Consider the following 23788-nt stretch of genomic DNA (forward strand, 5'->3'; position numbering starts at 1 on the left):
CTCCCTGATTGCCCCGCCAGTCGCCCCACAGATTGGCCCTGATCGCTAACCCAGGCCTAGGGACCCTACCTGTGCACAAATTTCGTGCACCAGGCCTCTAGTCATGAATAAAAAAAATGTAAGCTCTGTGCCAGTAACAAACTTAGGAATCAAGGGTGGCGGTGTATATCCAAATGGTGGGAGCTAAAGATAAAGTTTTTGAAATTTCACACTCTGTATCTAAAGTTAATATCTTGTTGATATTTGAAAAATATTTAAACATAAAAATCTTTAAATTTGTTTAGAAAACAGAAGCTCTTCGTTTGCAATATCGCTACTTAGACTTGCGCAGTTTCCAAATGCAGTATAACCTGCGGCTGAGGTCCCAGATGGTCATGAAAATGCGGGAATATCTCTGTAATCTACATGGTAAGAGAGATGCCTGCATGTTCTTGGAGCTTTTTAGCATCTCTTCTGTTCTGTTCAGCAGTTTTACTGTATCCTCACCTTAGCATCATTGGGCCCGCTGTTGCCAGAGGTCTGGAATTCACTTAATGTGTAAAGCAGTTTTTGAAGTTTAATTTCCAGGTATTTTGTCCTAAAGCATAATTTAGAGCATAATTTCGCTCCCTACTGGGTCACAGATACAGCCTTTTAAAGGTGATAGTGCATGTTACCTTAAGTATTTCCCATCACTACTGAAGGTCAGACAGCCCTTTGGTTGTTACACCTGTAAGTTTTTTTTTTTTAAATATATTTTTATTGATATTTTACAGAGAGGAAGGGAGAGGGATAGAGAGTTAGAAACATCGATGAGAGAGAAACATCGACCAGCTGCCTCCTGCACACCTCCCACTGGGGATGTGCCCACAACCAAGGTACATGCCCTTGACCGGAATCGAACCTGGGACCTTTCAGTCCGCAGGCCGACGCTCTATCCACCGAGCCAAACCGGTCTTGGCAAGTTTTTTAAATTCTTTGTCATGCTTAAGTAGCATTTGTTGTGAGCTCAGAAATGTCATGGGAATTAAATTTGACTCTTTAATTAGTCCTGGGGTCTTTTCCTACTATATTTATGTTTTTTATGTTATTTTTGCTATGCTAGCAGAATATTTAAAAAAGCAAAACAATTCATAGACAAGGATCCATTAAGTAAGAATTATTTCATTACAAAAGTATCAACTCTATGAACAGAATAGGAGGATTTCATGAAAATGTTCAGCTTTCCTCTTGGGTTTATAGAAACCAGCATCAGTGGGCTTGGTAACTTTTCCAGTCAAAATTCCTAATTAAGAGTAGCCTCAGATTATTGGTCTATACCATAAACATCATATTTGACAAATTCTATCTATTAAATTCAAATGTCTCTCTTTTTAGGGTTTGTGGATGTAGAAACACCAACATTGTTTAAGAGGACTCCAGGAGTAAGTATCAACCTACTGTAATGTCCTATTAGTTAGGAAACTGGACCACTTTGCATTTATATTCACTTGGTTTTACTTCTTTTACTGCCTCAAGATAATCACATTATCCAGATTTCCTTAAGAGCTGAGAAAACTGCCAGTGAAGCAGAGGTGCTAACAGGCAAAGCCCTGTCTGAGTCCCACCTGCTCACATTCCATTTTCTCTCTGGGGATGTGAGTGGATCCTGTTGCCAAGGCCCCACGCTGCACCTCCACCCCCAACCCCAGTGTGTATCCCTCCCTCAACTGAGGTGGACACTTAAAGACCCTGAGCCTGCCCTTCTCACCTGCAGCAGGGCCTTAGGAACTTGGAGTTGGGGTTTCGCCATCCCTGCTCCATGATCTAGGAGAGAAAACAGGACTTAGGGCTGAGCAGAAGTCACGCCTACTGCTTTGGGTACAGCAGCTCATTGAACCAGGTCTGAGCACGCATTGTAGCCCTGTGTTCTCTAGGTCTCAATGATATTCACTTAAAAGGGGTTCATAGGCTAGTTTCCAGGACTCAACACACTCCCCAATCCTTGGATTTGCATTGGGTTTCCTGGGCATTTTAATTCAGGATGAACCTTTTCACATGGAAAATGCTAAAAGAAGCTTAGGAACAAGTAAAATAGCATCTTCTAGCCATTCAGTTCATAGTGATGTTGAAGAGTTGAGTGCAAAAGCAGGGTGGGAGAGGGTAAAGAGGGGATAAATGGTGATGGAAGGAGACTTGACTTGTGAACACACAGTGCAATATATAAACGATGTATTATAGAAAATTATACACCTGAAACCTATATAATTTTTATTGACCAATGTCACCCCAATAAATTTAATTTTTTTTAAAAAAGAGTTGCATGCAACAAATGTGAGGTAGATGAACTAATCTGGGAATATTAGAAATAGGCCAAGGCAAAGCCACTCATACTTCTTCAGAATCCTTCTGACTGTTCTCACTTTTTTATTCTAAATGTCAAAACTAAGGGGGGAAAAAGAAATGGGATTTTGATTGGTCATTTTAATGTGGATTTTGTTGAAGTCTTCCTTTAGGTCCTTTAGTAAAACTATATTTTTTCTTAAAAGAAAAGAGTGTTGAAAAAATTGTATGGGTCAATATTTTGAGATAAAAATCTTTGTATTCTACTTGAGTTTTGTTTGAGTTTTATAGATAAAGATCAATAATGAATTGGTTTCCTAAATATAAATCCCTTGTTCATTAAGAACTGACATTTCTAAACCTTGATGTTCAATCTATTTATACAATATCTGGGCTTATAAAACTGTAGTTTAATTTTAAAAAGCAGGTAGGAATTATGTGAATAGGAATTGAGAATTCATTCCAACAAGCACACATTTAATACCTACTATGTCCGAACATTTAAAGCCTACTGTGTGCACGCCTTTAGGGGACTAAAAGGGAACAAGAAATGATCTCTGTCATTTGAGGACTTTGCTCTTTAGTTCATTGATGAGCTGAAGTGTCAGCTTCCACCAGTTCTTGGGTTTGTTTCTTTTAATAATGTCTCCTGTCTCTCCCTCCCAACCCCTCTCTCGTTAAAAGGGTGCAAAAGAGTTTGTGATACCGTCCAGGGAACCTGGAAAGTTCTATTCTCTCCCTCAGAGTCCACAACAGTTTAAGCAGCTTCTGATGGTTGGTGGTTTAGACAGGTGAGCTTTCCTTATGCTAGTAGTTGTCAGGAAAGGAAAAGTGGGATGGGAAGGAAAAAAGGAAAAAAAGTTGCCTGCATTCTTTTTTTTTTTTTTAATATAGTTTTTATTTCAGAGAGGAAGGGAGAGGGAGAGAGAGATAGAAAAATCAATAATGAGAGAGGCCCTAGCCGTTTTGGCTCAGTGGATAGATGTCAGCCGCAGAATGAAGGGTCCTGGGTTCGATTCTGGTCAATGGCATGTACCTCAGTTGCAGGCTCAATCCCTGGCTCTGGTCAGGAAGTATGCAGGAGGCAACCAACCAATGTTTCTCTCTCTCTGTCTCACCCCCTCCCTTCCACTATCTCTTGAAAAAAAAAAAAAATCAATGAAAAAATATCATCTGGTGAGATTAACAAAAAAAATTTTTAAATAATGAAAATCATTGATAGGCTGCTTTCTGCACGCCCCCTACTGGAATGAAAAAATATCCTCTGGTGAGATTAACAAAAAAATTTAAAAATAATGAAAATCATTGATAGGCTGCTTTCTGTACGCCCCCTACTGGGCATCAAGCCTACAATCTGGGCATATACCCTTGACCGGAATCGAACCCGGGGACCCTTAAGTCCGCAGGCCAACACTCTATCCACTGAGCCAAACCAGCTAAGGCTACCTGAACTCTTAAAAGAAGGTTAGAAAATGTATGAGTATTTGGGAAATATATGCAAAATACTCTAAAAATATGTAGTCATTCTTTAGTAAAGATTTATTGGGTGGCCACTGTGTGCAGAGCTATAAGCTAATAAATGTGGCAGGGGATTCAAAATAGAATAGCTTTTGTTCTCAAGGAATTAATGAATCTAGTTAGACAGAATAGGATAATAAATAAAACCAACTGAGATATAAACAAAAAAGGAGTACATTGAGAGTTGCAGGGTAGATATTAAGAAGTTTGAAATTATATTGTTTGGGAAGTATAAAAACTTTGTGAGCTGGGCCTCCTGGGACAGAGTTCATTTCAGCAGATTGAGTTGAGAGTTGAATGGCATAGCACAGGAAAGCTCAAGTGTATTCATGGAGCAACAAGAAGTTCAACTTGACCAAGGCACAAGAGTCTGTGTGAAGAAGCATGAACTGCCTTGCATGCCAGTCTCATATGTGAATATCCAAAGGTGCCATTGTATATTTCTAAAGCAATATATAGAATAGTTCAATTCTGGGTCAGCTATGTATGTAACTGATTAGATTAGGACATCGTAAGAATTTTTAAATTTCTTATATGCCCTTTAGGTACTATAATTAATTTATCTCATAGCCTGCATAGCCATGAATTTTGGGGGAAATGTGTGTATGTCCTATTAGAATCATGACTCAATTCATGCTATTTTTCTATTGTAGATATTTTCAGGTTGCCAGATGTTATCGAGATGAAGGCTCTAATTCAATTCTGGGTCAGCTATGTATGCAACTGATTAGATTAGGACATCGTAAGAATTTTTAAATTTCTTATATGCCCTTTAGGTACTATAATTAATTTATCTCATAGCCTGCACGGCCATGAATTTTGGGGGAAATGTGTGTATGTCCTATTAGAATCATGACTCAATTCATGCTATTTTTCTATTGTAGATATTTTCAGGTTGCCAGATGTTATCGAGATGAAGGCTCGAGGCCAGACAGACAGCCTGAGTTTACGCAGGTACAAAGCTATATTCACTTGTCTCTTACTCATGCAGCCTCACTACAGCCCAGTGTCTCCAGACCAGGGCAGTAGTCAGATAGACTTCTCATTACATTTTATCCATCAGATATTTAGTGAAACTGGCCTGCAGTGGAGGCATTCATTATTTAACTTTTGACATATTTCATGTGTCCTTTTTATAAGGATTTTGGCCACCAACTAAGGGATGCCAAAGATCCCATAGCATTTTCATAGTCATGATAAAGTTCTTAAAACACCTCTTGTACATTAAGAACTAACAGTTCTGTATGTTGATATTTACTCTGCCTACTCTGGGCACTCATCAGAGCTGCTATGATTTGGTTTCTGTTTGGTAGCATATGAATCAGTGTGATGAAGCACAAAAATCATAAGCTTTGAAGGTAGACAGACCTGGGATCAAGTGTAGCTTTACTACTTACTAGCTGTACATACATGGGCAAGTGACTTAGCTGCATGAGGCATGGGTAGTCATAGGAACTAAACAAGGGGATGATGTATGTAAGCATTCGCACAGTACCTGACATAAAACAGATGTACAGCCCTGCCAGTGTAGCTCAGTGGTTGAGTGTCGACCTATGAACCAGGAGGTCACAGTTCAATTCCTGGTCAGGGCACATGCCTGGGTTGCAGGCTCTATCACCAGTAGGGGGCGTGCAGGAGGCAGCGAATTGATGATTCTCTCATCGTTGATGTTTCTTTCTCCCTCCTTCTCTGAAATTAAAAAAAAAAAATTAAACACAGATGTACAATAATATTTATTCCCCCATGTATTAAGTACTTATGTCCAGAATCCTGTGGTAACTTAAAACCGAATTGATTGATGTTTCTCTCATCGTTGATGTTTCTATCTTTCTCCCTCTTTCTCTGAAATTAAAAAAAAAATTAAACACAGATGTACAATAATATTTATTCCCCCCATGTATTAAGTACTTATGTCCAAAATCCTGTGGTAACTTAAAACCAGAGAAATATATGAATATATACACAGTAATATTATGGCTGTTCAAGTTAGTTTCCATGTGTTATTTGGTTTCAGATTGACATAGAGATGTCTTTTGTAGACCAGACCGGGATCCGGAGTCTAATTGAGGGTTTGCTCCAGTATTCCTGGCCCAGTGACAAAGGGCCTGTAGGGGTGCCTTTTCCTTCTATGACTTTTGCTGAGGCTTTGGCCAGCTATGGAACTGATAAACCCGACACTCGCTTTGGGATGAAGGTACTTTTGACTCTTCAGTTTCCCAGGTCTCTGCCCCCAAATAGTCCCGCAGTCTTTTGAACCGCTCTGAAATTTACAACCAGTTGCACACACTGTTGTATCATATTTTCTGTTGTTGCCTTAGCTTGTTACCTTTGTTGTTTTGGAGCTACAGCAAGAGAGGATAATAGTCTGTTAGCATCGCAATACCTTTTTCTATCTACTATATTCCAAAACCAATTTTCAGACAGCAAGATTCTTGCTATAAAGTTTATATTATTGATAAATTATCAATTATATGGACACAAATGATAACTTGAAAGGAAAAACAAAAAACCCTGTTCTTTCCTCTTCAATTTTTCTTAAGCCAACTAAAATGGTACTTGGAAGGGCATTAAGAGATATTTATCCCTTTTTTGTGGTATTTAAAGAGCTCAAACCTATGGAAAATTTTTTCAAATTATTAAGGTCAATACATATTTAACTATAAGGGTCAGGGGAGGATGTACGTGGCGCAGTTTCCGTTGGCAAGCCTCTCATTATTTGCTCTTAGAGAGCAGCAGCCCTTTGTCTGTGTGATGCTGGTGACATTACCGCATCTGTTCTCAGTTCAGATGCCTCAGAAATTGAGTCCTGCCTCGTCTACAAATAGGCAGTGCTCAGTTCTTAGATTGAAAAACATTTGCTACACAAAGTCCTAACTGCCTACTCACAGCTGATGCCAAAAAACAAAAATTTAAATATTCCAAAACAAACACTCCTTGTTTCTTGTTTTGGAATATGGAATAGTGGTTCTTAAGTCAGACTGCTTCAATTGTGCTTCTGCCACTACTAGCTGTGTCATCTTGGGCAAGTTTTTGCCTTCTCTGTGCTGTGGTTTTTGCATTTATTAAATGGGGATAATAAGAGTGCCTCCCTTATACTTTTGTTTTACGGATGAGATGAATTAATACTATTGAAGAGTACATTAGCACAGGCCATAGTGCCCAGCCCATCCATGACAATCACTCTATATGAATGCACTTTGTAGATGTTAACAGCTCTATTTTCTTTAAAAACTTGTTTGTAAATGTTTTAGTTACCCTTTTTTTTTAACCCACTTTCCAGATTGTAGACATCAGTGATGTGTTCAGAAACACAGAGGTTGGATTTCTTCAAGATGCACTTAGTAAACCCCAAGGAACCGTCAAAGCCATACGCATCCCTGAAGGAGCAGTAAGTGAGGCACAATTCTGTGTGTTCTCTAGAACCTGTTTATGGGAGTAAATATGTTCAACATGGGCATGTCTAAACTTCAGAAAGGACAGTCCTCTTTAAATGGGAATATAATCTATTCAAATAAACTCATAAAAATTGTTTTTTAAAAAGATTAATACTTACATATCTTTATGTAAAGTCTAAAAGTGTCCCTAAAACTATGGAGAACAATAAAACCTGATGAATATGACTTTATGCTCAAGATCTAGAGCTTTTTTATTTTTTTCCCCTTTTAAACATTGCTGTAAAGTACACCTGCTTCATTTGGGGTCATTTCCACTAGTGATGAGCATAACATCGTATTCATATTCTGTCTCGAACCTCGGTTTGTCCAGAGGCTCTCAGCTTAACCCAGCATAACCCTTGCATGTTGGGTCTTGAATAAGATTAGTATTTTGAAAGACTACTCATTCGGATATATAAGCATATTAAGTATATTTAACCTGGGGATAAGAATTCAGTCTCTTAATTACTTCATATGTCCAGTGGAAAGTAATGTTGTGTCCAGACAGAATGAATGTACTCAGGTGAGCTCTGTACAACATATATTGTTGTCATTATTTACCTCAATTTGAGGATGTCCATTCTTCCCCAAGTAGCTGATCAGACCTGCTGGGTCATGAACCCTGACTCCTCCTTTGTGTATCTCCCATACCTACTTAAGTGGCCCATGAATATTAGTTATGATGACATTGTCTTACTTAAAAAGACATTGAGATAATTTACAAAAAGTAAGATATAAAGAACTTTAAGAGTCCTGAAATAATTAAATTATGAATCTTTGTATTGACCTGAAAGTTATATTTTTTTTCACAATTCAGAATGTAAAAATTAATTTGGAACATTTATCCTGCATATTACATGGAATACATGCACAGCTATTCCCAGTGAGACTTGCATACAGTGTTTGGAAAAAAATAAGCCCTGTAACAAGCTTTAAATTTTTGTTATTTGGCAGCAGAAATTAAATTTGTATTTAATCCTACTCTTGTGATGGAAAGACACAAAATATATTTGTATTCCCTTTGCTATCATAAACATGTTTATGAAGCTAAGTGTCATACTGTTGAGTTTACTTTGATTTTCTTTCATCAGAAATACTTAAAAAGGAAAGACATTGAATCCATTAGGAAATTTGCAGCTGACCATTTTGATCAGGTAAGGATTAATTAGAGCAGGTTTTTTCCTGTCTTTCAGGGATTCAATATATATATATTTTTAATATATATTTTATTGATTTTTTTAGAGGAAGGGAGAGGGATAGAGAGTTAGAAACATCGATCAGCTGCCTCCTACACACCCCCTACTGGGGATGTGCCCGTAACCAAGGTACATGCCCTTGACTGCAATCGAACCTGGGACCCTTCAGTCCACAGGCTGATGCTCTATCCACTGAGCCAAACCAGTTAGGGCGGGATTCAATATTTTTAACTAATTGCTTGAGCTCTTTCACCAACGTTAGTTTTGAGGATCTTGTTGTTTCAGATCATTCTTCTACTTTTACTTTTTATTTTTAAACTTAACCTTACCTCTGGGTATAATTCTAAGACTTAAACTTAGTTGAACTCACTGTTAATCAGAATGGAAGTTCAACCATAGCTTTTTAAAATAAACAACAGTACTTTAATCTGGTTAGGAAAATAAATAGAGCCCCATGTGCCCAAGATTTAAATGAAAGTGTGGCAGGTGTGAAGGAAAGCCTGAATTAATTGTTCCTCCTGTGCCCTTTTTAAAAATTCTGAATACAACTTTGATAGACACCTGTCTTCTGGGCTTGGTTAATGGTAGAACTAAAACGGGAGGAGCAGGAGTGAAAATGGGCATTCTTAACTCTCACAAGAAGTGGAATCTGCCTCGGCCATTTTGGAATCAATGACTTTAAAAATAGTCATGTTTTTTTGAGTCATTAAGATCAGTGATACTTTGAAGAAAGGATCTAAAAATATAAGATTTTATGCTCCATTCACTTAAATGGGCATTCTTAACTCTCACAAGAAGTGGAAACTGCCTCTGCCATTTTGGAATCAATGACTTTAAAAATAGTCATGTTTTTTTGAGTCATTAAAATCAGTGATACTTTGAAGAAAGGATCTAAAATATAAGACTTTATGCTCCATTCACTTGCAACCTGCCAAAAATTTGCAGAAATCTCATCTACTGACATCCCTCCTGACCCTTCATTCTCTTTGCTTTTCATTATGAGATTGCTTTTTAAATTCCTTTAGTATCATTTTGAAGGGGTTCAGGAGGGAATAGAGATAATCTCATATAAGTTTTCTTCTATTAGGAACAAGAAATCTTTGTACTATAAGAAAACCCCACTTTTTTGAAAAATGTTAATCTTTTTCTTTGTCACAGGAAGTCTTACCTGTGTTCCTGAAAGCCAATTGGAACTGGAATTCTCCAGTTGCTAAGCTTGTGATGGAGGAGCAAGGACTGGGCCTGATCAGACGAATGGAGAACCAGGAGGAGGACGTGGTCCTGCTAACGGCCGGAGAGCACAAGAGAGCAGTAAGAGAAGTTACCTCCACGCTCAGTGCTGCTGGGGTTGAATGGAACCCTCTTCTCCTGTGCAATTAGTACACATTTGAAATTGACTGTTAATTTTATTAAATGGAGCTGCTCTGCATGAGTTTTTATATGAGTAAATATCTTCTTTTTTTTAATCCTCACCCGAGGATATTTTTCCATTGATTTTTAAATATCAATGTGAGAGAAACACATCGATTGGTTGCCTCCTGCATGCACCCCCACCAGGAGCGGGGGGAGGAGCCTGCAACTGAGACACATGCCCTTGACCAGAATCAAACCCGGGACCCTTTGGTCTGCAGGCCATCGCTCTATCCACTGAACCAAACCGGCTAGAGCATATATGAGTAAATGTCTTTCAGCACTTTATAATGCACTGTATAAAAACTAGTTTCTTCCCGGCCACTAGCCTCCATGGGCACTGCTCACAGACTGGCTGTGGTTCTGATTAGGAAAGCCACTTAGGTAGAGTGCTGTCGGGACTTGATGTATAACTATGAAAAAATATTTTCAAAGTTTTGCAAATTAAGAAAATTTGGTAGTCACTAACTTTTATACATAATGCATTCCTGAAAATGTGGAGGACAGGTCAGACTGCTGGAGGGCTGCTGGCTGGCAGACACCTGGCCCTACTTGATCATGGCAGGATCCTCTTCCTTGGAGCAGCCGCTGGGAGGTGGTGAGGGCTGCCGGGTACCGGCCAACTCACTGTTCTTCAACAGAAACACAGAAGACTGGATGTAGCTGAATAGGCCGTTGTAAAATATGCAGGAGTGGTATAGAAGTCAAACAAATACTAGAACTATACTGTAAAGGTCAAGAAGTACCACTGCTGTTACTATTGTAAAGAGAACAGAGGCTGAGAAGTTAAAAATTTGCACACACACAGCTGGGATGTGGAGGAGCCAGATTTTTTTCCTAACCCTCAAAGTCTGGTTCCCAAAGGTGTACTCTGAAGTTAACCTCTAATCCACCCTGCCTTTCTTCTAGCAGCAAGCATCGTTGAACATTAAGTACATGCCAGGCACTCTGCAGATCCTCATCACACCCTTCAGGGCAGTAAGGAAATCATGGGTGTAGGTGCCCATCATCTTGCACCGTACACGTCTTACCTCACTGTGTTATCACCACAGCCTTCTGGAATAGATGCTTTTATCTCCATTTCACTGTGGCAAAGGATGCAGAGATGTTAGTAGCAAACAGATCAGACTCAGGTCCGTCAAGCTGGTACCTGTGCTCTCCATTCCCCAATCACTGAGGGTGACAGTCCTTCTCGGACCATTGAGTGTGTCTTCTATTACTTGGCTAATCCTTTCTCAGAGGATGGCCTGGCTTTAGAATCCACATCGGTCATTGCTGACGACTCTGTCCCAGCAGTTACCTCAATGTTCCTATCTTCTGTTTGCAGTGCTCCTTGCTGGGAAAATTACGGCTGGAATGTGCGGACCTTCTAGAAGCAAGAGGAGTGCTGCTCCGTGACCCAGCTCTGTTCTCTTTCCTTTGGGTGGTGGATTTCCCACTCTTCCTTCCCAAGGAGGAAAACCCCGGGGAGCTGGAGTCAGCCCACCACCCATTCACGGCTCCCCATCCCAGTGACATCCACCTTCTCCACACTGAGCCCGAAAAGGTACCACATCTGTGCTTGCAAATCAAAGGAACTGTGGGGAAAAAACAAAGCAAAGAACTTCAGATTTCAGTCTGACCCAGTTCTGGAAGCCCCAGAAGAAACTGTCGGTTTGAGTCAGTAGTTAACATTCTCTAATGTCGAGACTCTGCATCTTGTAGGTCCGTAGCCAGCACTATGACTTGGTTTTAAACGGCAGTGAAGTAGGAGGCGGTTCCATCCGAATTCACGATGCACAGCTCCAGCGCTACATCCTGGAAACGTTACTGAAGGTAACATGTTCTAACCTGGCCTTGTTTGTGTCTGTTAAAATTTGTAATGAATGGAGGGTTCACTAGATACAGGATAGTAGCAGCTTCTCTCTCTACCTTCAGTGTAAGTCTTTGAAAAGTAGGTAATAGCTGTTTGGCAGTACTTACTATATGCCAGGCACTGCTTAAGAACTTCATAGGCACTGACACATTTAATTCTCAGATGAATACCCAAATCCAGTGGTCTGTTCTTGGTCACCAAATTCAATGTCCCGTTCTTTGCCCTTAATCTCTCCTACCTCCCAGCAGCATTTGACACTGTTGCTTCCTAATATCCCCCCTAGTCCCTTGACAGGACAATTCCCTGCTTTCATCCTACCCTTTGGAGCCATATCCTTGGTCTTACTGTTTGCATTATCAGTATAATAGCTGCATTTACTGAGCACCAGGCATTTCTCTGCAGGTTTTAATATCTGTGACTTGTCACATCACCTTGCTCTACTCTAAACCTCTTGAGGTCTTTTTTAACTCACCTTTGTTTTCCCTTTCACACATAAACGCACTGTGGCGCTTAATGGACCCTCAGTATGTATTTAAATGGAATTATCTTTTGAATTTCAGGAAGATGTGAAATTGCTCTCCCACCTGCTCCAGGCTTTAGATTACGGGGCGCCCCCTCATGGAGGAATTGCCTTAGGTAAACAGTCTGCCCTTTTACAAGCCCAATTTCATTCACTGCACTGAAATTTGGGCTCAGCTTAAAAGGGGGGGGGGAGGGTGGATGGAGGAATAGAGGAGGTAGGGAGTGAGCCCAAAGGTTCTACAGAATTTTTTTTTTTTTTAAATGTATTTTATTGATTTTTTACAGACAAGAAGGGAGAGGGATAGAGAGTTAGAAACATCGATGAGAGAGAAACATCGACCAGCTGCCTCCTGCACACACACCCCCCACCGGGGATGTGCCCGCAACCAAGGTACATGCCCTTGACCGGAATCGAACCCGGGACCCTTCGGTCCGCAGGCCGACGCTCTATCCACTGAGCCAAACCGGTTACGGCAGGTTCTACAGAATTTATGTTTCGTTTTTATTTACCAGTTATAAAGCTAAAACTTAACTGATCATTTGCATTTGAAAGATTAATAGAATGGAACTCTATGGTCTTAGCTCAAATCCCTGGGGGCTCAGACACCTTGGTAGGAGCCTGGAAGCCCTACTGCCTAGCCCAGGGGTGGGCAAACTTTTTGACTCGAGGGCCACAATGGGTTCTTAAACTGGACCGGAGGGCCGGAACAAAAGCATGGATGGACTGTTTGTGTGAACTAATATAAATTCAAAGTAAACATCATTACATAAAAGGGTACAGTCTTTTTTTTTTTTTTAGTTTTATTCATTTCAAATGGGCCGGATCCGGCCCGCGGGCCGTAGTTTGCCCACGGCTGGCCTAGCCCCAGCTTGTGTGAGTAGGAATGTGCCATGGCCCTTCTGATGAGCGAGGATGCTCACCTTGCTTCTTTTATTAAGGAAGAGTGTGAAAAATTCCAGAAAGTTCACTAGATTGTGGACCCTCAACCACAGGGAGGGTCTTAGAGACTCCTACACAGCACCTAATTTTGTTTAGCCTTTAGTAAGCCCTTGCTAAAGATATTACCGGCTGTCACTATTCATCCCAGTCAATGTGACTGAGTATTTTTCAGTCCTGAGCATTTTTCTAAAGTGAGATAGAAAGTAACCTCAAAAGTTCTCTAAAAAGGCAGGAAACTATGCCTGGGTGCAACTTGGTAAAGATTCTTATGTAAATGTTCTCTGTAACCTTTGTAGAAAAACGAAGTCATCCCACCCGCAGGTTACATTCTCATCTGTTAACTGTGTTTTACTCACAGGGTTAGACAGACTGATATGCCTTGTCACTGGAGCGCCAAGCATCAGAGATGTCATAGCCTTCCCAAAGTCCTTCCGGGGGCAGGACCTCATGAGCGACGCCCCAGATTTTATCCCTCCTGAGGACCTGAAGCCCTATCATATTCAGGTCTCCTGGCCAACAGACGCAGAAACAGAAAAGAACTCATTGAATCCTCCACACCATCCAGAAAGTTGAGCTTTTGGGTTTCATCCTCTGCTCCCTCTAGAGTTCTGCCAAAGATCTGACACGTCTCTAGGTGGAAGGACTCCAGGCAACATTCTTTACCACAATGAAGAAACAGACAGTACTCAATCTGGACCTGATAACATGCATTATTAGGATTTTTGTTTGGGACTTTTTTGAAGTTTCTTTTCACTTGGAGAGGTGTGAAAGACGGCTCTTTGTTAGAATAATGTAATGGCTAAGCATCTTCTAATCATGTTTTCCCATACCCAGAGAGTAGGTTGTTCACTTGGGACAGAAGTAATCAGATCATGTGTGAAATGTGAGAAAATATTTGCCCCTTTAGACAATTGAGTTAATGGATGAGTCCGTTTAACCAACGTCAAGAAAATCCTGTAAATTAAGCTGGACAATCATAATATAGTGAAAAGCAACATAATATAATGCTAAACATCACTGAAATGAAACTCACAAAATCCCAGTCATTGCTTCACTTTGAGCAAGTTACATAGGCCTTGCTTAATCTCCCTCCTGCTGTGTGAAATGCAAACAGAATTTGTCTGGCTACCTCACAGGGCTCTTCTCGCCAGAATCAGAGATCATGTACGTGGAAGATAATGTGAGTGAAAATGCTTTAGAAAATTATAATGCATGACACCAATGTATGACTGTCCACCCATCTGTAAACAGAAACAGGTACAGCTATGGATTTTATAATTTAAGATTAAACAAAACTGATTACCTGTAGTAAAAGAAAAACAGTAAGTTTATTCATCAGTATTGATTATACTTGTTTTTTTAAGTAACCCCTTAATACCTTTTCCTCAATTGTACTAAAAACATTTACCTTAGACCAACCTCAAATGTGTAAGAATGAAAAAAAAAAAGTGTAAGAGGCTCAAATCACTGAGGCTCATTGTGATTTTCTTATATTGTGTGATTGGGGTCAAAGGGGGACACGTAATATTTTCAATAAAGATTTAGTTTTTTTAAAAGCTTACGATTTATCATTATAAAAATGGGAACAAGGGAGGCCTGAATAAAATTGTTCTTTTTGACATTATCCTCGCTTTTGCCTTGGCATTCTTTTGATTTATAACGTATGAACACAAATTATCAGCCTATATCCCTGTCTGTTTTTCTCAAGTGTTCTAAGCAACGTGATACTATGATCTATTTGAAAATAACAGCAGCTTCACTTCCAGGTCTCATTTCGGCTGCTCAGTGGGCTGGGAAGAAGAGATATGCCCTTCCCAACTGCAGAAAGCTGTTCCCCTGAAGTTTGTCCTTAACCCAGTCTCTCCTCATCTGTGGGCCATGAGGCCAGAAAATCCTTGTTGGCAGGGCTCTCATGGTAAGAAAGGATGTCCAACTCTGCCTGCCCTTTCTCAGTGGAGAGAACTTCTTGAGATGCCCTTTATTGGGTAGGAAAATGCAATTTTACATCTACTTATCCCACATGCATGTTACCTAATTTTTAATATAATAAAGTCACTATTCACTATTTAGAGCTTCATTCTAACCAAAATATTGTCTCTATGCTGGAGTTTCAGAAAACACCCAAATCTGTAGGATGTTTTCTGGGCTACAAATACCAAAAGCCCCAGGTCCCCAGACGTCAAAAAGTCCTGTATTGGCATCTCAGAGACCTAGTCACTGGGGCATCACTCAGCTTTTCTTTAGTTCTGCCTCTCAGAAGAAAAAAAATGCTTATCCGAAATTCAAAGAAATGTCACTATTTTAGATCTTAATCATTGAAGTGACATTTTAAACATTTTCTCAAAAATTAAGGAAATATTAAGTTTGGAAACAACACAACCAGGACTTTGCAAACCAAACTAATTGTAAATTGGAAGCCAAATTTATTTCAAATCCAATCCCCAACCCCCTACGCAATTTAAATGTATTGTTGCAAATTTTAAAAACAAGGTAAACAACTGTTGGTCAGATGATACCACTCCTGCTCAAAACCCTTCGGTGGTTTCCTGTCTCAGAGGAAAGCCAGTCTTTATATGCGCACCAAGGCCCTGCAGAGCCTCTTACTACCTGACCACACTCTGCTCCACTCACTGGCATCCTTGCCTTTCCTGTTTCAGGCATGAGCCCAGTACAGGCCTTTGCCCTAGCTGACCCGAGCAACTCTCCTCCAGATATTATTTGCTTTGTTCACTCCCTAATCCTGTCTGCTTAAGTGCTCCTCAGTGAAGATTTCCTGGACAACCACATTCAAAAGGATGAGCCCGTTCCCCACCAGCACCCTCTGCCCCTTTCCCTGCTTTTTCCCTGTCGCATTAATCACATTTTAGTTTGCCACACTAGAATGTAAGCTCCAAGAGGGCAGATTTTATTTTCACGTTGTCTCTGCAATTATCTATTCCCAGTACCTAAAACACTACTTGGTTATAGTAGATATTCAGTAAACATGTCGGATCAAATTATTAAATGAGTAACTAATACCTGCGGACCTCTGGGCTGAGCTGAGGGGGGCATGAAAATGAGTAAATCATGGTTTTCCTAGAGCAGGTGTTCCCAACGGGCACACGTCCCACAGGGGGGCAAATTTGATGATTAAGGAGGGCAATTTGAGAATGAGTTAACAGTGAATTTTTTGCATTTCTTATTGTCAAGGGCCTCATATACAATATATAAATATATATCATGACATACTTATACATTTCAGTTCTGTTTTGAAACTTTGCTATTTTTTCCTATCACTTCATATTTTTTCAACAATTTTAGTGATTGTTTCCTCAGTACTTCAACTGTCCTTTCGTTTTTTTTCTTTCATGGATGCCATGTTCTTTGGAAGCTTGTTTAGACCAAGTTAATGGCCTTTTAGGCTTCCTCCATGTGAACAGTTCACTTTTTGTATATGGGGGGGGGGTGCAGATCGCGATTTAAGAGATGCTTAGGTGGGGAATGGCCCAAAAAAAAGGTTGAGAACCACTGCCTTAGAGGTTTTAGTAAGGGAGAGATAACCGGATCATACTGATACGATTCAGTCAACTGTGAGGCCATGCAGAGAAGGACCAGCCTTACCAATAGGGAAGGCCCCTTAAGGCAGACCCCTCAAATGCTGGCAGCTTGTTGCTATGCTAGCTTCTTAGCCTTGACCTTTCAATGCTTGGGGTAAACCAGAGTCTCAGCTTTCTCATCTGTACAGCACAGCACACCAACACTTCCTCTAGCTTTTTGTCTGGAATAAACATTACATTTACCATTTAAACCCCAAGATGTTAAAGAGCTTGAGAATTCCTTTAATAAGATTTCCTTAAAAGCTGTGATGTTTTTAAGAACAAAGCATTGATTTTGAATTATGGAACCCAGCCTTTCAGCCTGAATTTAACTACATGACACTTTTTTTGGCAGGGTATGCAGTGAAACAATACTCAAATTCCCCATGGTTGGCTGTGATGGGGTTGAGGTCAGGGTCAATGTGATCTTTTCCTCAAATTACAAGATATCCAGTAGTAAATGGGTGTAACTTTTCAGGGGCCCAAATCAATGATATTGGAAGTATAAAACTGGGAACCAGGGATTCAAACTAGTTACCAGTGCTGTAATAGCACCTCCCACACCTCCCCATGATGTGACAGGTTAGAGTTACAGGTTTCTGGAATGAGGGCAAGTGATAGTCCAACTTCCCACTGGTGTTCACCAAAGGTCCCATTTTTAAACCAACCTAGTCCCACTTTTGGATACAGGGTTTGTCTCCCCAACTTTCTGTCAAAGCAGCTTTCCCTTCGAGTACACCACTGGGACTTTCAAACCAAGACTAGTCTTCCCTGCCTAGTCTTTCTAGAGGGGTTTTGGCCCTTTCCCACACCGGGAGATCCTCCAGTGCCTTCTGTTCACTACAAATACGTTGCCGTATATTGACTGTTACCCTTGTGGCCTGTTAACTTGATTCTCTATCTGTAAAAATGAAGACAATTCCTAATCTGCTGTCATCAAAAGGATGAAAACAGAATATAGTAATCGTTCAAGTTATTTTCCTCATATACTTGAGACTCAAGGCTTCATTAACCACTCTGTGGGCAATCTTCAAAACAGCATATAGTAACTGTTCAATAAAGTCGTTTCTTTCATCACCCAAGTTTATTAACAAGACAGGACTAATGCTTGTAGTTCATATACTTAAAATTCACTGCTTTAATTAACCACTCTGTGGGCAATCTTCCCCCAGCCAGTTGACCTAACTGCAGCCATCCAGGCCATGGACCTTCTTCATGCTGGATTTTGCTTTAGCTCAGACTTGTTCCCCATTTCAAGATCAGGGTGTTTTATGTCAGCCTTTTGGCACTCAGGTCACTAAAACTTCTCAAAGACTTCACCTGATCACTCTTCATTCAATAAATGTAGCCACCTACTGATAAAAGCTTGGGAAATGCTGCAATACAACAAACCAAATCCCTCTCATGGAGTAACATCTTATTAGGTGAAAACATGCACAAGTGAATAATTTAAGAGGTAGTGCTGGTGTGGACGGTCCATTTTCAGGATGTCTCAGGGCCTTGTGGCAGGACATGAGTAGGGACCAGGAACGGAAATGAATATGAATATTTAAATTATCCTGCAGAACAAGCATTAAGTCTAAAGCAGCGGTTCTCAACCTGTAGGTCACGACCCCTTTTGGGGGTCAAACGACCCTTTCACAGGGGTCACTTAAGACCATTGGAAAACATATATAATTACATAGTTTTTGTGATTAATCACTATGCTTTAATTATGTTCAATTTGTAACAATGAAATTGGGGGTCACCACAACATGAGGAACTGTATTAAAGGGTCGCGGCATTAGGAAGGTTGAGAACCACTGGTCCAAAGGAACTTCAAAGTAGAAGTGTTAGAACTCAAAACAGCGTCTCTTTGGAGAAAATGTGAAATCACAGCTCAAAAGTGAGCTGGAATTTGATTTGCAGGCATTGACTAGGATTTTCAAAGCTGCAAAAAGCCAGTTAATGGTTTCTTAGAGAAATTCACTGGCAACCCATTGGATAACTAATGTTCTCACTTGACCTAATGTATGCCTCCATTTATTTGCAAAATTAATTGATCTAAAGATAAAGGACATTGCTATAACCATAGTATCAACCTCAAAATTTTTCAAAATGCCCCCTTGTTCTTTCTAGGCTCTTTCCTGTTGGGGGATTCATCCCTGAGACAGCCAATCAGGGGGACTCACATCAATTTTAGCCAGAGACCAAGCCCCAAGGTGTTTACAGCCAATGGAGGTTTCTAGCTTCAGCACTCTCTACATTAAGATCACCTGCTTTTCTTTGCAATTTTATCTGTGTAAACTCATGTTTCAATGGCTCACTTGCCCATTTTGGGCAATAAGGGAAACACTGAGGAAGGTCTACAGTTTATTTCTCAGCATAAACTGCACTTGCAAAGACTAAGACATCCTATGAACCTATGAAGTACACATGAAAAGGTCGATTGGCAGTATGCTGCCATGGGGTCTTACTCACAAAAATGTCCTATTTTCCTTCCTTCATCCCATTAAGATGAAATAAGCAGACTTGATCAGATGGTTTATAAAAATTTATTAAAATTCAAAGTTGATCTTCTATCCCATGAGTATCCATCCAGCTGCCTGCAACAAAATAGCCACTTTTAGTCAATTTCCATACTTCAATTCTAATGGTATTTGAAGTACAGTATACAGAATATCAGATCTTCTTTCATCATCAAGTAATCAGTGAGAGAGTTCAAGTTGGGTTGAGATCATCATGTATTCTGGAATAAAACCACAGCACTGACATTTACAAGACTTACCTCTCAAAGGTCAGCCAGCTGCCATGACCGCTACCATAAATGCCTGAAAGCAAAGAATGCACATTAATCATGGTAAAAAGAACTTGTGTGATGCTTGTCAGTAACGTAACCTCAGAATAAAAATGGAACGGTTATATGAGTGATATCATCCTATTTCATTTGGCAGAATCACTACATCACTGGTTACATTCTAACTTATCATATATAACAAGTATCATATATTACCTGGAAATCTCCACGGTTTCAGGTCTGCCTGTTTGAAGATTGAAAAAAAGGACATTTATTAGAAATATACCCTACCAACATTTTTAACTTCTGGAAAAAATAACACTTAGGGCAGTGAGCACCTTCTGTATAGCTCAATGGTGAATGTTCCACCACGAGTGGCTGGATGTTGACCATGAGGTGTGCAATTACAAGGTATATTGGAACTGTACAATCCTAATGTAAACTATGGACTTTGGGTGGCAATTATGTGTACTTGTGTTAAGTCCGTAAGTTTAACAAAAGGCTCACTCTGGTGGCTGGATGTTGATCATGAGGTGTGCAATTACAAGGTATATTGGAACTGTACTTCAGTTTTGCTGTGAATCTCAGTGCAAAATTAAATTTAATGAATTAAAATATGAAAACAGCTAAATAATTCAGGTATCATCTACAGATTTATATGCCATAAAAATTTGTTCAAAGTATTATTAACCCGCACCTCTCCAAATGTGTTATTAATCCCCCATTACCACATAGAACGTTTGGTGTAACACATTAGTTATCCAAACCCCGGAATGTTTTGTGGGAACATGGCCAATTCCCTTTTTGAGGTTAGGATTGTTGCAGCCAGATACATCAGATAGGAGCGAAAGACAATATTGCTCATCACTATTAGTCTGCTGAACTATGTTATCATCATTGTATCGGCTTTAAACCACTTAAAATAGAAAGAAACCAAAATCAAAACTACCATACCTCTGCTAAAACTCTTTTCTCCTGGACTTGTAGCCAACCCAACTTCTCACACCTGCAGAAGTATTTCCAAATTTAGTAACAGGCAGTAATAGGAAAATTTATAAAATGTTCCAGGTACTGTTTCAGTTATAAAATAAAATCTTCATTCTTTTTCAGAGAGATTCCCATCTGTGTTTTTTTTAATCATCACTAACAGCACCTTACTTAGTAACTATTTGAGATTAATAAAATGCATACCTTTATTTTAAATGTCTCCAAAACGTGCATCTGAAAAAGTAAGTATTTATTTAGACTATATTTCCCAAATCAATGGCTTTGCACACCACAAAACACTAACAGTCAACAATTACTAAGACAAGCACATTTTAGCAATATAAATCTGTACCAGAAGCCACAATCTGTTGTCATGTCTTACCCCAAGCATGCCATCCACGGATAAAAATGTGTATCCAACAGCTAAAAGGGAAACAACATTTTTATTAATGTTAAATATCATTAAATTCTTTGCTTATTGTTATATGTCACAGGGTTCTTCAGTGTTAGAGTTGTCTACATGCTAATTTCAGGTCAGACATTTGATCAACATCATTACAAAAACCCCGTTCAAAGCATGCGCAACATGCACTCAACTAATCAAACACACAACATAAGCATTAGGAGCTTGGCAGTTATGCAGTGTATTTTATCACATTCTCAGTTTTAAGTCAATTAGAATGTTTTTAACAATACTTACAAGAAGTAAGTCAAGCCACTCCAGACATGTCAGGAGACTAAGTCCACCTAAAAAAAAAAAAAAAAAAAAAAAGGGGTTTTCCCTCAGCATTGACGAACCCCAAGTCAAACTCATGAAGAAACAAAGAGAGAGGATCCAAATAAATAAAATCAGAAATGAAAGAGGTGATATAACAATGGTAACCATAGAAATGCAAAGGATTGTAGGCAAAAACTATGAACAACTATATGCCAATAAGCTGGACAACCTGGGTGAAATGGACAAATTCCTAGTAACATACAATCTTTCAAAACGCAACCAGGAAGAATCAGAAAACCCAAATAGGCCAATAACAACGGATAACCCCCCCAAATCAAGGGAAAAAAACCCCCCAAAAAAAAAAAAAAAAAAAAAAGAGTGGTTTTCCAACAGCCAAAGATGAAGAATTTTCTTCTCACCAATCTAAAAAATGCCTGAAATCAGATAGAGCTAATAATTAAGACCTTCACATTCAGTCAGTATTTGCTTATCATCATACAGGCTTTTATCCAGACATCTTAGGAAAGGTGACAGGATAAGGACCGGCTATTTAATGTGCTCCCACCTTTCAAGCACTCCCTGGTGTTTCCTGTGCATTAGAAGGAAACCCTCAGAAGCCACTGGTGGCATTGTCGTATTTGTCCAGTTACCAATGTGAAGTTATAAGTATAATTTTACTTACCATTCCAACTTCCAGTTAGTCCTTTTTAGTGCCTACACAAAAGGAAAAGCAAATTAGTAGTGGCACTTTGCTTATGCTATTACCAGCAAATGTTTTGTAACAGATACATCAGACAAGTGGTACATTTCTTCAGAATTCAATCTGCTGAACTATGCAAGCATCACAGTATCCGTTTCTTTAGGTGTCCCCCAACATTAAATATTAGTGCAGGCGTTCACCTTTGAAAAGGGAAGGAGGAAAGCCCTGATTTGGAAATGTGTGATCCCTTAGAAAAGTCTTTGAAAAGTCCTGGGTAAATAAGATCGATATATAAAAAGGTTTCTCACCTGTCTGCCCATGACAAGAGAGTGATGCTTGCACCTTAAGACCTGAGAAGGGAAGAGTTTCAGATCAACTTTGGTGCAATCTTTATTTTCTCTAAAGCACCATTTTGTGTGCCTCAGTTAGGATAATGGTGGTAATACTTCTCGTCATTCTCACAGTCGAGAGTAGCAAATAAAATGTCATCATTGTGGCACATGGGGTGTACCTTTAACCTAACTCCCCTGCCTGAAAAAGCTCTCGGTTCACTTACCCCAGCAGCGGTTCTCATTCCTTTGGCACAGAACTAGAAAACAGACAGAGATCCCAATGAAGCATACTACACAGCCACGTTAAACATTAATGTCACCAATTCTGAAGCCTCAGAATAGGATTTGTCAGAAATTCCTTCTGTCCACTACTCTTAAACCATCACAGGCTTAACAAAAAGGGACCACATTTAGGCAAATTTCATCCTTCCCACCATATTTACCCGATTCTTACCTGTCCATCAGATGCCACATTGCACTCGTGCCGAGCATCATTCCTAGGGAAAATATTAGTTTTAGTTCATTTTGTTCTAAATTATGCAAGTGGTTTACATCACCCACAATTTCATACTATAATGGGTGCACTAGACATATTATAACGAGCACTGTACAGCTAAGTTTAAGAACCACTGACGGCAATAACGGTGCAGTGTGGAATGCAGCCACTCAGAGAACCACGTGGGCTACCCCAATACCCGCCTCCCTGGAGGAAGTGGCTCCGGCCGAGGTCATTTACAAAGACCCACTCGGCGACTCGGCATGCGCCGCCATCAGAGCTGTTGGCATTCATCAACAGTCTCAGATGTCCCTACCAACATAAGCTTCATCAGAGGCAGGGCACGCCAGCCGAGGTACTTCCGCAGTTGAGCCCTACAACCGAGTGTTGAGTTTATGTCGAGCCCGCACCCAACACGCAATCCTATACAATCCTCATCCTGCGGTTCCTGCAAAGGCTTGCAACTAGCCCATAAAAGTCAGCGCGTTTAGGGCGACTTTAGTTGCCATGACCTGGAGGCCTTGAGCCAAGAACCCACTTAGCACCCGCGAAAACATACACACGTACCAGTTACTGACTTCCATCCTCGAAAGACCGAGATGGCGTCCGGGCGCCTGTATATAAGGAATTCGTTCCATGACGTCATGACGCACTTTCCCCGCCTGCGTCGGCTTTAGCTCCTCCCCCACTCCTCCCTTAGTCTCCTCCTCCAGCCACACCTTCGTCCCGGCCTCTCTGCCCGCCCTTGGCCCCACCCCCTCGACTTGTGGGCGGGGTCACGATGGCCAGCGTGACGCTGAGCTCCCACCCTCCAAACCGACTGAGGAGGAAGACAGGAGCGGGGAGGGGGCGCGGGGACGGAAAGCGCTGGGGGAGGGGGAAAGGGGACGGTAGAAGGGTGAGTGATTTCCTTCCGGCACGTCGCCCGCTCCAGGGGAGGGGGCGGGGGTTTTCACTTCCGGGACGGTGTTCCGGCCCATTCCTGCCCATTTCCACCCCCGGAGGTAGGTGCTGCTCCTTGACTGGGC

At 40.4% G+C, this 23788-nt stretch overlaps 3 protein-coding genes and 1 long non-coding RNA gene across 6 annotated transcripts in view; 2 read left to right on the top strand and 2 right to left on the bottom strand.

Annotated features, from left to right (window-relative positions):
• Positions 1–5387, bottom strand: part of CENPL (centromere protein L) — a 36002-nt gene extending 30615 nt beyond the window's left edge. Inside the window, exons 1-2 of the mRNA XM_014540900.1 lie at positions 5315–5387; positions 1730–1785 (exon numbers count right to left, since the gene is read on the bottom strand). Of these exons, the coding sequence (XP_014396386.1) occupies positions 1730–1785; positions 5315–5321 (63 nt within the window). The 5' untranslated portion in view covers positions 5322–5387. The remainder of the gene's footprint in view (positions 1–1729; positions 1786–5314) is intronic.
• The window catches only part of DARS2 (aspartyl-tRNA synthetase 2, mitochondrial), a 23869-nt gene extending 9069 nt beyond the window's left edge, over positions 1–14800 (top strand). Inside the window, exons 6-17 of the mRNA XM_005867672.2 lie at positions 285–408; positions 1357–1403; positions 2986–3092; positions 4704–4773; positions 5834–6013; positions 7100–7207; positions 8345–8407; positions 9608–9760; positions 11187–11405; positions 11564–11674; positions 12275–12350; positions 13535–14800. Coding sequence (XP_005867734.1) covers positions 285–408; positions 1357–1403; positions 2986–3092; positions 4704–4773; positions 5834–6013; positions 7100–7207; positions 8345–8407; positions 9608–9760; positions 11187–11405; positions 11564–11674; positions 12275–12350; positions 13535–13749 — 1473 coding nt within the window. The 3' untranslated portion in view covers positions 13750–14800. The remainder of the gene's footprint in view (positions 1–284; positions 409–1356; positions 1404–2985; positions 3093–4703; positions 4774–5833; positions 6014–7099; positions 7208–8344; positions 8408–9607; positions 9761–11186; positions 11406–11563; positions 11675–12274; positions 12351–13534) is intronic.
• A 4466-nt stretch (positions 14801–19266) lies between these two features.
• Positions 19267–23788, bottom strand: part of LOC102240926 — a 9374-nt gene continuing 4852 nt past the window's right edge. For 2 of the 3 annotated variants that reach the window (XR_001362398.1, XR_001362397.1), the window contains 11 exons: positions 22719–23374; positions 22489–22521; positions 22241–22282; positions 21915–21946; positions 21215–21261; positions 20897–20937; positions 20719–20748; positions 20482–20533; positions 19744–19771; positions 19519–19561; positions 19267–19336 (listed from right to left, as the gene is read on the bottom strand). This is a non-coding gene — a long non-coding RNA (uncharacterized LOC102240926). The remainder of the gene's footprint in view (positions 19337–19518; positions 19562–19743; positions 19772–20481; positions 20534–20718; positions 20749–20896; positions 20938–21214; positions 21262–21914; positions 21947–22240; positions 22283–22488; positions 22522–22718; positions 23375–23788) is intronic. The other variant, XR_001362399.1, reaches the window with a different exon arrangement.
• The window catches only part of ZBTB37 (zinc finger and BTB domain containing 37), an 8172-nt gene continuing 7744 nt past the window's right edge, over positions 23361–23788 (top strand). The window contains exon 1 of the mRNA XM_005867675.2: positions 23361–23764. The gene's annotated coding sequence lies outside the window, so the exon portion shown is untranslated. The remainder of the gene's footprint in view (positions 23765–23788) is intronic.

Source organism: Myotis brandtii, unplaced genomic scaffold, assembly GCF_000412655.1.
Source record: "Myotis brandtii unplaced genomic scaffold, ASM41265v1 scaffold250, whole genome shotgun sequence".
Classification (NCBI taxonomy): Eukaryota; Metazoa; Chordata; class Mammalia; order Chiroptera; family Vespertilionidae; genus Myotis; species Myotis brandtii.